The sequence below is a fragment of the Pseudophryne corroboree genome, chromosome 1 (assembly GCF_028390025.1).
Source record: "Pseudophryne corroboree isolate aPseCor3 chromosome 1, aPseCor3.hap2, whole genome shotgun sequence".
Lineage (NCBI taxonomy): Eukaryota > Metazoa > Chordata > Amphibia > Anura > Myobatrachidae > Pseudophryne > Pseudophryne corroboree.
Window position 1 is genome coordinate 787,622,452 of NC_086444.1, and position 13,209 is coordinate 787,635,660.

General features: G+C 46.4%; 1 protein-coding gene across 1 annotated transcript in view; it reads left to right on the forward strand.

Moving 5' to 3' along the window:
- LOC134910337 (sodium/hydrogen exchanger 9B2-like) overlaps window positions 1–13,209 on the forward strand; it is a 117,337-nt gene that overhangs the window by 22,947 nt on the left and 81,181 nt on the right. The window contains exons 2-4 of the mRNA XM_063918236.1: window positions 8,364–8,478; window positions 10,687–10,864; window positions 10,979–11,149. Of these exons, the coding sequence (XP_063774306.1) occupies window positions 8,374–8,478; window positions 10,687–10,864; window positions 10,979–11,149 (454 nt within the window). The 5' untranslated portion in view covers window positions 8,364–8,373. The remainder of the gene's footprint in view (window positions 1–8,363; window positions 8,479–10,686; window positions 10,865–10,978; window positions 11,150–13,209) is intronic.

Consider the following 13,209-nt stretch of genomic DNA (forward strand, 5'->3'; position numbering starts at 1 on the left):
AGAGAAAAAGTTTGCTGCTGTGATCAGGTCTCAACTAGGCCCTTTGTGACTTTTGGTCAGGAGACCTGTTGGACATGTAGGCTCAGGCAAAATGATCTTTGGACAGGACAGAATCTGTGAAGTAAAGAGTCTGTCTTTTGTCATGGACCCTTAGGTTCGTGTGATACATTTATGCAAATCACTTATCCTGGAGCATTTTTCAGACCTCTGGTAAAGTCCCTAATTTTTGCAAGGCAAAGGCAGAAAAATCTTGCTAAATTAAAATTCTGGAAGCGGCGACAAGCATCTAAGAATTCTGCAGTATGCGCTTAAGATGTGTTCCTTCATACAGAAATTTAGAAGTTTCACTACAACGGATCTTGATTTGATATTGGAATCAGGTCCGTCTGGACCCAAGTTGTGAGCCTGCTCAACATTGGATAGTGAAGGGTAAGCACCGTGTAGAGAGTAGAAGTGATGAAATCCTGAAGCTGCGGGTCTTTAATGCTTTCAGACTCTCCAAAAAAGTGGTGGTTATTTCTTCTGTGGCAATTTTCCAATTCATCCTCTTTAGCAAGTAGTGAGTTAAGGGGACTAGTCAGGGTTGAAGAGCTTGGACACAGCCCTCAGTGTTACTGGTTTCTGCTCATCTGTGGCAATTCTACAGGTACTGAGGCAATTTTGGCCAATGCCACGTAAGTCACAGTTTGTAAAGTCTCAAGTTTCTTATCAATCAGCTGTATAATGATTTTTTTTTTTTTATATTACCTGTGCAGTTTCAGTTGCTGAGCGCCGGTCTACCATAACATTTGCAACTGTGGACTCATCCACAGAGTTATCCATGGAATGATCAGTGGTGTGTGTGTGTGTGTGTGTGTGTGTGTGTGTGGAGGGGGGTCGGTTAGTAGACATTGATTTTGATCTACCCTTGCCAGATTTTTTTGCGCAGCGGTATTATGGAATTACTTGTACAAACCCCTATCAAAGATATAATGTACATTTAGAATGTAAGCTTTCACGAGCAGGGTCCTCTTCCCTCATGTGCTTTTACATCTCTTACTTAACCTATCATATTTTCAATTCTCCCTTTGATGGCACCAAATCCCTCGGTTTTCTGCTGCCCTGATACTTATTTCAGTTCTGTTTACTGACGCAGCTATGTTTATATACCCTGTACTTGTCCTATATTGTATTGAACTGTAAGTCACTGTCTTAATGTTTTGCTTATATGTTTACTCTGTAATTGGGCACTGCGGATCCCATGTGGTGTCATATAAATAAAGGATAAGGATAATAATAATAATAATCATAAAATAATAAACTACACCTAACACCAGCGAGTGTTTGAAGTTATGTGAGACGGTAGGCAATTTTACATCAATAACATTGTAAAACATCAGACATGAAGCTTAAACACTGGATCTCATAACTGGCAAGGTGTACAGTTAGATAACAGTAACAAAGTATAACACAGAATTTAAGCTACACCATTAAACAGAGGTTTTGCTACTACACAGTTTGCAAACAAATAGAAACTAAATAAAAGTGAGAACGGTAGGTACCTGATTCTGACAGTAAAAAAATAAAATAGCCACTGTAACGGAGTATCAGTAAAATTTACAAACAGTGACCAGTAAAATAAGGATAGTGTAGGCAGTGGCACCAAGTTATACCACCAGGAAGGGTACACAGTCACTCAATGGAGGTATGTAATAACCCTAGGGGTAGCAGACAGAGATGGAAATATAAGTGGGACTAATCCCCAAACAGCAGATAAGGTAAAAAGGGGATCGGTATGAAATACCTCCAATCAAAATCCCGACGTTCAAAATCCCGACACCAATTGACCGATGGTCAAAATCCCGACAAGGTCAAAATACCGACATGGACAAAATACCGACAGTAAAATGCCGACAGGTCAAAATACCGACATGCATTTTTATGGGTTTTTTTTTGTGTGTATGTCGACATAAATAAACATGGACACCATATAAAGTGTACCGCGTCCCCTTGCATGGCTCGCTGCGCTCGCCATGCTTCGGGCACGGTGCCTCGCTGCGCTCGGCACACTATTATATTCCCCCTCCAGGTCCACTGGGATGGTAAAGTATGAACAAGTCGGTTTCAATGAAAAAAAATCATGAAAAACTCGTGTCGGTATTTTGACCTGTCGGCATTTTACATGTCGGTATTTTGACCTTGTCGGTATTTTAAATGTCGGTATTTTGTCCGTGTCGGTATTTTGACCTTGTCGGGATTTTGACCATCGGTCAATTGGTGTCGGGATTTTGAACGTCGGGATTTTGATTGGAGGTAAACTGACTGCATCCCGGTAAAAAGTGCCCCACCAAGCTGAATGTAATATGGAACAGAAAGGCTCATGGTTCCTAGAAATACACAGATATGCATGTCCTTGCGTGCAGGGGTCCAGTGCCATGTTGGTAAGGAACAGTCATGGAGTTCAAGAGTTGTAAAGCCAAGAGATAGTGAAAAGAAAAACAGTAAGAGTAGATAGGGAAAAGAAAGAAGGCAATGGGAAGGACTGTGTCCTTGAATGCAGCCTCACTAGCCCTGGCAGCGTGATTTCAGCAGACATTCTGGTGACCCTGAGGATTGCTCCAATGGTCATCAAGCGCAGCTGACCCAATGTTGCGTCTTCGGGCGCAGCTGCGGATCACAGAAGCCTGCCATCTTTTTACTTAGGACACCCCCTGTGATTCTTGCAGATTTTAGCACATCTGCATATATAAAACCACCCTAAAACTGGCAAAAAATATATATTTCTATATTGACAGTATTAGTGTGTCACCCTTTTTTATATTTCTCTGACGTCCTAGTGGATGCTGGGAACTCCGTAAGGACCATGGGGAATAGCGGCTCCGCAGGAGACTGGGCACAAAAGTAAAGCTTTAGGACTACCTGGTGTGCACTGGCTCCTCCCCCTATGACCCTCCTCCAAGCCTCAGTTAGATTTTTGTGCCCGGCCGAGAAGGGTGCACACTAGGGGCTCTCCTGAGCTTCTTAGTGAAAGTTTAGTTTTAGGTTTTTTATTTTCAGTGAGACCTGCTGGCAACAGGCTCACTGCATCGAGGGACTAAGGGGAGAAGAAGCGAACCTACCTAAGTGGTGGTAGCTTGGGCTTCTTAGGCTACTGGACACCATTTAGCTCCAGAGGGACCGAACACAGGCCCAGCCTCGGAGCTCGGTCCCAGAGCCGCGCCGCCGGCCCCCTTACAGAGCCAGAAGCAAGAAGAGGTCCGGAAAAATCGGCGGCAGAAGACATCAGTCTTCAACAAGGTAGCGCACAGCACTGCAGCTGTGCGCCATTGTTACTCAGGCACACTTCATACTTCGGTCACTGAGGGTGCAGGGCGCTAGGGGGGGGCCCCCTGAGCAGAAATGTAAACACCTTGGCTGGCATAAATACACCACATATAACCCCCAGGGCTATATGGATGTATTTTAACCGCTGCCAGAACTCACCAAAAAGCGGGAGCAAAGGCCGCCGAGAAGGGGGCGGAGCCTATCTCCTCAGCACACAGGCGCCATTTTCCATCACAGCTCCGCTGGAAGGATGTCTCCCTGACTCTCCCCTGCAGTCCTGCACTACAGAAAAGGGTAAAAAAGAGAAGGGGGCACTAATTTGGCGCAGTTTTAATACTAACAGCAGCTATAAAGGGAAAAGCACATTTTGTAGTGGTATTCCTGTCTATATATAGCGCTCTGGTGTGTGCTGGCATACTCTCCCTCTGTCTCCCCAAAGGGCTAGTGGGGTCCTGTCCTCTATCAGAGCATTCCCTGTGTGTGTGCGGTGTGTCGGTACGATTGTGTCGACATGTTTGAGGAGGAAAATGAGATGGAAGCGGACCAATTGCCTATTATAGAGTTGTCACCCCCTAGGGAGTCGACACCTGAGTGGATGAGCTTATGGAAGGAATTGCGTGACAGTGTCAGCTCTTTACGACAGACAGTTGACGACATGAGACAGCCGGCTACTCAGCTTGTGCCTGTCCAGGGGTCTCAAACGCCATCAGGGGCTTTAAAACGCCTGTTACCTCAAATGGCAGACACAGACACGGATACTGACTCCAGTGTCGATGATGAGGAGACAAACGTGACTTCCACTAGGGCCACACGTTACATGATTGAAGCAATGAAAAATGTATTGCATATCTCTGATAATACAAGTACCACTAAAAAGGGTATTCTGTTTGGTGAGAAAAAACTGCCTGTAGTTTTTCCTGTATCCGAGGAATTAAATGGTGTGTGATGAGGCGTGGGTTTCCCCCGATAAAAAACTGATAATTCCTAAAAGGTTATTGGCATCGTACCCTTTCCCGCCAGAGGATAGGGCACGTTGGGAAACACCCCCTAGGGTGGATAAAGCGCTCACACGCTTGTCTAAACAGGTAGCACTACCCTCTCCTGATACGGCCGCCCTGAAGGAACCTGCCGATAGAAAGCTGGAGAATATCCTAAAATGTATATACACTCACACGGGTGTTATACTGCGACCAGCAATCGCCTCAGCCTGGATGTGCAGTGCGGGCCTGGCGTGGTCGGATTCCCTGACTGAAAATATTGATACCCTAGATAGGGACAGTATATTACTGACTATAGAGCATTTGAAGGATGCATTTCTATATATGCGTGATGCACAGAGGGATATTTGCCGACTGGCATCAAGAGTTAGCGCGCTGTCTATTTCTGCAAGAAGAGGTTTATGGACGCGGCAGTGGTCAGGTGATGCGTATTCTAAAAGGCACATGGAAGTATTGCCTTATAAGGGGGAGGAGTTATTTGGGGTAGGTCTATCAGACCTGGTAGCCACGGCAACTGCTGGAAAATCCACATTTTTACCCCAGGTAGCTTCTCAACCTAAGAAGACGCCGTATTATCAGGCGCAGTCCTTTCGGCCCCATAAGGGCAAGCGGGCAAAAGGCGCCTCATTTCTGCCCCGTGGCAGAGGGAGAGGAAAAAGGCTGCAACAAACAGCCAGTTCCCAGGAACAAAAGCCCTCTCCCGCCTCCGCAAAGTCCTCAGCATGACGCTGGGGCTATACAAGCGGACTCAGGCACGGTGGGGGCCCGTCTCAAAAAGTTCAGTGCGCAGTGGGCCCACTCGCAAGTGGACCCCTGGATCCTTCAGGTGGTATCTCAGGGGTACAAATTGGAATTCGAGACGTCTCCCCTCGCCGTTTTCTAAAGTCTGCTTTACCGACGTCTCCCTCAGACAGGGAGGCAGTATTGGAAGCCATTCACAAGCTATATTCCCAGCAGGTGATAATCAAGGTGTACCCCTCCTACAACAGGGAAAGGGGTACTATTCCACACTATTTGTGGTACCGAAGCCGGACGGCTCGGTGAGACCAATTTTAAACCTAAAATCCTTGAACACTTACATACAAAGGTTCAAATTCAAGATGGAGTCACTCAGAGCAGTGATTGCAAACCTGGAAGAAGGGGACTATATGGTGTCTCTGGACATCAAAGATGCTTACCTACATGTCCCAATTTACCCTTCTCACCAAGGGTACCTCAGGTTTGTGGTACAGAACTGTCACTATCAGTTTCAGACGCTGCCGTTTGGATTGTCCACGGCACCCCGGGTCTTTACCAAGGTAATGGCCGAAATGATGATACTCCTCGAAGGAAGGGAGTTTTAGTTATCCCTTACTTGGATGATCTCCTGATAAGGGCAAGATCCAGGGAACAGTTGGAAGTCGGAGTAGCACTATCTCAGATAGTGCTGCGCCAGCACGGTTGGATTCTCAATATTCCAAAATCGCAGCTGATCCCGACGACACGACTTCTATTCCTAGGGATGATCCTGGACACAGTCCAGAAAAAGGTGTTTCTCCCGGAGGAGAAAGCCAGGGAGTTATCCGAACTAGTCAGAAATCTCCTAAGACCAGGCCAAGTCTCAGTGCATCAATGCACAAGGGTCCTGGGAAAGATGGTGGCTTCTTACGAAGCAATCCCATTCGGCAGATTCCACGCAAGAACCTTCCAGTGGGATCTGCTAGACAAATGGTCCGGGTCGCATCTTCAGATGCATCAGCGGATAATCTTGTCATCAAGGACAAGGGTGTCTCTCCTGTGGTGGTTGCAGAGTGCTCATCTTCTAGAGGGCCGCAGATTCGGCATTCAGGACTGGGTCCTGGTGACCACGGATGCCAGCCTGAGAGGCTGGGGTGCAGTCACACAGGGAATACATTTCCAGGGCTTGTGGTCAAGCCTGGAGACATCACTTCACATAAATATCCTGGAGCTAAGGGCCATCTACAATGCTCTAAGCCTAGCAAGACCTCTGCTTCAAGGTCAGCCGGTGCTGATCCAGTCAGACAACATCACGGCAGTCGCCCACGTAAACAGACAGGGCGGCACAAGAAGCAGGAGGGCAATGGCAGAAGTTGCAAGGATTCTTCGCTGGGCGGAAAATCATGTGATAGCACTGTCAGCAGTGTTCATTCCGGGAGTGGACAACTGGGAAGCAGACTTCCTCAGCAGACACGACCTCCACCCGGGAGAGGGGGGACTTCACCCAGAAGTCTTCCACATGATTGTGAACCGTTGGGAAAAACCAAAGGTGGACATGATGGCGTCCCGCCTCAACAAAAAACTAGACCGGTATTGCGCCAGGTCAAGGGACCCTCAGGCAATAGCTGTGGACGCTCTGGTAACACCGTGGGTGTACCAGTCAGTGTATGTGTTCCCTCCTCTGCCTCTCATACCCAAGGTACTGAGAATCACAGAGGACCCGTGGCCTCTACCTCTAAGAAGGGACCTGCTCCAGCAGGGACCCTGTCTGTTCCAAGACTTACCGCGGCTGCGTTTGACGGCATGGCGGTTGAACGCCGGATCCTGAAGGAAAAAGGCATTCCGGATGAAGTCATCCCTACCCTGATCAAAGCCAGGAGCGTAAATATGTTGCGTGGTGCGAGGCCAGGAAGGCCCCTACAGAGGAATTTCAACTGGGTCGTTTCCTGCATTTCCTGCAAACAGGACTGTCTATGGGCCTAAAATTAGGGTCCATTAAGGTTCAAATTTCGGCCCTGTCGATTTTCTTCCAGAAAGAACTGGCTTCAGTTCCTGAAGTTCAGACGTTTGTCAAGGGGGTACTGCATATACATCCTCCTTTTGTGCCTCCAGTGGCACCTTGGGATCTCAAGGTAGTTTTGGGGTTCCTAAAATCACATTGGTTTGAACCACTCACCACTGTGGACTTAAAATATCTCACATGGAAAGTGGTAATGCTGTTGGCCCTGGCTTCAGCCAGGCGTGTCTCAGAATTGGCGGCTTTATCCTATAAAAGCCCTTACTTAATTTTTCATACGGACAGGGCAGAATTGAGGACTCGTCCTCAATTTCTCCCTAAAGTGGTTTCAGCGTTTCACTTGAACCAGCCTATTGTGGTACCTGCGGCTACTAGGGACTTGGAGGACTCCAAGTTGCTGGACGTAGTCAGGGCCCTGAAAATATGTTTCCAGGATGGCTGGAGTCAGAAAATCTGACTCGCTGTTTATCCTGTATGCACCCAACAAGCTGGGTGCTCCTGCTTCTAAGCAGACTATTGCTCGTTGGATTTGTAGTACAATTCAGCTTGCACATTCTGTGGCAGGCCTGCCACAGCCAAAATCTGTAAAAGCCCATTCCACAAGGAAGGTGGGCTCATCTTGGGCGGCTGCCCGAGGGGTCTCGGCTTTACAACTTTGCCGAGCTGCTACTTGGTCAGGGGCAAACACTTTTGCAAAATTCTACAAATTTGATACCCTGGCTGAGGAGGACCTGGAGTTCTCTCATTCGGTGCTGCAGAGTCATCCGCACTCTCCCGCCCGTTTGGGAGCTTTGGTATAATCCCCATGGTCCTTACGGAGTTCCCAGCATCCACTAGGACGTCAGAGAAAATAAGAATTTACTTACCGATAATTCTATTTCTCGTAGTCCGTAGTGGATGCTGGGCGCCCATCCCAAGTGCGGATTGTCTGCAATACTTGTACATAGTTATTGTTACAAAAATCGGGTTATTATTGTTGTGAGCCATCTTTTCAGAGGCTCCTCTGTTATCATGCTGTTAACTGGGTTCAGATCACAGGTTGTACGGTGTGATTTGTGTGGCTGGTATGAGTCTTACCCGGGATTCAAAATCCTTCCTTATTGTGTACGCTCGTCCGGGCACAGTATCCTAACTGAGGCTTGGAGGAGGGTCATAGGGGGAGGAGCCAGTGCACACCAGGTAGTCCTAAAGCTTTACTTTTGTGCCCAGTCTCCTGCGGAGCCGCTATTCCCCATGGTCCTTACGGAGTTCCCAGCATCCACTACGGACTACGAGAAATAGAATTATCGGTAAGTAAATTCTTATTTTTGATGTTTGCCTATCCTTAGACTTTTCACAATGGAGAATAAAGACCTGAATATGGAAGAACAAGACAAAAATGCCTTGTGTGAGACTATTCTATTTACAAATATGGAATCTAGTACCACAAACTACAAGGATGAGGTAATTGTGTTCAAGCACTTGCTAGACCTTTTTCACATTCTGAGAATTTGTCCCAGAGATGCAGCTCATTCTGGTACAGTATGCATTTGATTTGTGTGGATTTTGTAATACACATACAGAGTAACCCATGATCTATTTAATATATGCCATTTTCAAGTGCAGTTTAGAAATGAAATGCTAGTGGTACACTGCACACAGGTTGGAGGGGGTGTGGCCAAGTGTGTGAGGGAACCTGGCCAAGGGGTGGTCTTCAGGTTGCCGACTGTTGGGATCCCGGCGCACAGTATACCAGCGCTGGAATCCCGACAGATTTTCTCCCTCGTGGGGGTCCACGACCCCCCTGGAGGGAGAATAAATAACGTGGCGCACCCGCAAGGGGCTCATTTGCACTCTCCACGCTGTCGGTATGCCGGCGGTCAGGCTCCTGGCGCCGGTATGCTGGTCGCCGGGAGCCGGCCGCCGGCATACCATACTACATCCCTGGCCAAGCACTTTCTGTGAATATATAGGTTTAAGTATAAGTTTTTATAAAGGCATCTTGTGTAGCTGGACCAATTCTGAGCTATGTACCTTCCAACTGTCCCAATTTTAGCGGAACAGACCCATTTTTCGGATACTGGGGGTTATTCAGTACGGATTGCAGAATCTGCTATCCTTTCTTTCGCATGCTGGGGGCTGCCCAGCATGTAGAATGCTGTAACATGCGGTCGCAGCAACTGGACGACCCCCTGCAGCCGCAGCTAAGCTACGTATGCAGGAGGTCCGCCCTAATTTTTTAGATTGGAGCGGCTGTGTGTGATGTCATGCAGCCACCCCGAAAACGCTGCTGGCCCGCCCTCATTTGATGTGCTGCTCCCGCAATGTTCCATCGCTGCCCCACGCCTGCTCTGTGAACACCTGTGCCTGTCAATCAGGCAGAGGTTGTTCGCACCTACAGTGAACCGAGCGCATTCGGCGTGCGCACTGGACGGTACCTGCGCATGTGCAATGGGGCCGCCAACGGGGTTATTGCACACGGGCGATGTGTTCATCGGTGGGAGGGTGGGGGGATGAAAATCAGTCCCAATCTCACTTGATGGGGCGATAGTACATTTAAAATTTACAGGGTGATTTCCATAGTGTATTAAAATAGACCACCCATATAGAAGCTTATAGTGAAACCCTTCCTGGAAAGGATGCAAAGACAAGGCCAGTGCAAGTTTTCTTACACCCTAGTAAAAGCTTTCAATGTACCTCCCCCCTCACCAGCCAAGGGGGAAATAACTTTTTTTTTTCCTACTTCTGAGGGGTAAATTTACTAAGGTGGAAGTTTTTTTTTTTAGAACTGGTGATATTGCCCATAGCAACCAATCAGATTCTATCTATCTTCTAGAAGCAGCATGATAAATGTTAAGTTGAATCTGATTGGTTGCTATGAGCAACATCACCAGTTTAAAAAAACAAAACAAACTCCCACTTTAGTGAATTTACCCCTGACATTCTGGTAACACTGAGCCCAGAAATTTTTATACCTTTTCCAGGCTTTACTAATCATGAATACTGCTGATAAACTAACTCTGTCTCCACCTCACCTCATATATTATCCTCACTTATCTCAGTGTAGAGGTGGCATAACCCCTTTGTATAGATGTTATCTGACAAGAGAGAGATACTTTCCAAGTTGCTTTTTTTCATACAGTATATTGGCTTTTTAACAGTACTTTTTTTTTTTTTAATCAAAGAATTTTACAGTACACATTATAGAAAAAGGAACAGCAACAGATACTTTATAAAGCACAGGGAAAAAAAACAAGAATAAAGAAAGGGAGAGATGCAAGGCATAACAGAACCCAGGGGTATCAGTATGAGATACCGGCGGTTGGGATTACGGGGGTCAGGAGACAGACGCCGGGATCTCGACAGCTTGCTGCGCTTGCCACGCTCCGGGCCCGGTGGCGACCCTCGGGTGGTGACTGGGGAAACCAGTTCTGACCGCCGGTATTGCAGTTTTTGTCGGGATTCAGCCATCGGTACATTGACCGCCGGGATCCCGTCCAGCGGTCAGTTGAATGCCTCCCGTCAAATATGCGTAGTACACATTTTTACAGGGAAAGTAAAATGATGGTGAAAAGGTATAGGTGGGCAAACACAGTTTCCCTACTAAAATCTGGAGCAGGCCTGTGCTTTATAATAAATAACACATTGTGATTGCAATTTTTTTTCCTTTAGAGGGAGTCTTTGCAGATACCCAGAGCAGCAGATGGGAATGTCCCAGATGAAAGTGTATTGGTAAAAAGTGATGGCTACCAGCTACAGAATCCGCAAGCCACACCTAACTTGTGGATGAAAATAAAGATGTTCTGTACTTGTCCTCCACAAGGACTCCTGCCTATTATAATTACAAATGGTACATGGGTCATTTTTTTTTTTTTGTTCCGTTACACTGCATACAGTGACATATACAGTTTGTGACAGATCTGCACGCTTGCTGATAGCATTGTTTCATATTGTCTCTCCACAGTTGTCATGACCGTCCTAGTTTGGGGAGTTGTCTGGTCCATAACTGGTGCTGAGTGTCTGCCTGGAGGAAATCTTTTTGGGATTCTAGCACTGCTGTTGTGTGCTGTACTTGGTGGTAAACTTATCGGTCTCATCCGGATACCAAGTCTACCTCCACTACCTCCGCTCTTGGGTATTTGAGAAATGTCACATCATCTTTTTAGGCCTGAAATACTGTTAATGAAGAATCTGAGGCCTGGTTATGAAGGGTCCAGTCTGGAAAAGCATATGGCTGTAATTTGCCTTATGAAAAAAAGTTGATATACACTTTGCTAACACTGGCCCCCTTTATCACTGTTTATAGCATTACATTCTACATGGAATGTACTATACGTCAAGGGCAAAGAGTGGTTTGAAATTGAAGGCACATTTTCCATTGTAGGATGGGAAAAAGAAATTCTGTTCAGTGGGGTAATTCTGGGGCAGATGTATTAACCTGGAGATGGCATAAGGAAGTGATAAACCAGTGATATGTGCAAGGTGATAACGCACCAGCCAATCGGAGCCTAACGGTTAATTTACATATTGGATCTGATTGGCTGGTGCCTTTATCACCTTGCAAATATCACTGGTTTATCACTTCCTTATGCCTTCTCCAGGTTAATACATCTGCCCCAATTCTTTGTTTTTGTTTTTTTTCAGGTTTCAAAAGGGGCATTTAAATAGATTTCTTCTTATGATTTTCAAAGTCTTTTGACAGGTGCTAAATAGATAAAATGGCATCACTTTTTTAAGGTGCAAAAGGCAAAAATGTATGTGATCCTTCATAAACAGACTCATTATACTGTATAAACAGGCTCATTATACACTATAGTGAGCCATCTTCATAAGTTATGTTAAATATACAGTTGTGCCCTTATTCACCTAGCTTCACATCACACCAAGTAGTCACCTAGCTTCACATCACACCAAGTAGTCACCTAGCCAGGGGCATAGCCAGAACTTTGTGGGCCCCATTGCAACATTTTGAAGGGGCCCCTGTCCCAATGCTTCTAGAGAGACACCTCACCACAGCAGGTGTTAATTGTGTGCCCCATAGTAATACCCTAGTTCATATTCTGAACCATAGTAGAGCCTTAGTTAATGTATGCCCCACAGTAGTGCCCTAGTTTATTTTATACCCCATAGTAGTGTCCCCAGTTCATATTATGCCACAATATAGTGCCCTCTAGTTCATTTTAAACCACAAGGTCCAAAAGTAGATTTTTGTAGGCCCCAAGGCAAATGGTTAGTACTTGTACTGAATTTGCGTCTCTCTTGCTTTGCTAATGTGCTAAAAGCACAAAATGTGCATACACTGAACATAGCTAGAGGATTTACATGTTATAGCAGTATGACAAGGACACTAATCTGAGAAAAAGGCAACTGACTGGGATGATATGACGGATCTTCCCACCACACAGTATTGTGCAAACTTACTGCAATGATTGCGTGAAAAGTCTGAATACCAAACACTCTGTGCACTACAATCTTGTTGACAGGGCCACCGGGTGACAGCCAGTACTCCAGTACCTGGCACGGGAAGCTGAGGGGCCTCACCAGTGCCAGAGTTAATTGAAAATTTATTACACTCCCACAGCACAGGCTGCTAGTGAAGGCCAGAGAGTAACATGAATGACTCATCACACTGCTAAACTGTGTGTAGAGTCATTCTTTAATGAACTGTCCAGCCAGCACTAGCAGCGCACAGAGCTAGCACTGTGAGATTCTGAATTCCCTGCAGACCTGCTGTAATTGACGCTGGAGCCTGGAGGTCAGACAGAGACAGTCCAGGAATAATGCTATAGACCCAGCACAGTAATTAAGTACAGTAGTACAGGGATCTTCGCTCCTCTGTCTGTAACTTTGTTCCCTCCCTAACAGCTTGAATGTCTGTCCAAGTCCATACCTTCCAACATTTTACACATGAAAATCTGTACAAATTAAGAAAGGGGCGTGGTCACGACACTTTTCCTATACTTTCAATGGAAGTTTGGAGAGCCGAAAATCGGTACAGACCATAAAAAAATGAACTGTACCTGCTAAAAAGGTACAATTGGAGGGTATGCTAGTCTCCCCCCTGTATTTATCTCTACCCTTCCCCATCCGCTCCACATTCTGTATCACACCTCTGTGAGGTGTGAGGCATGAGTGCCTCTTTCCCCCTCCCTTCCACTTATGTGCCCCTGCATTCCATTCCACACTCCATGTGTA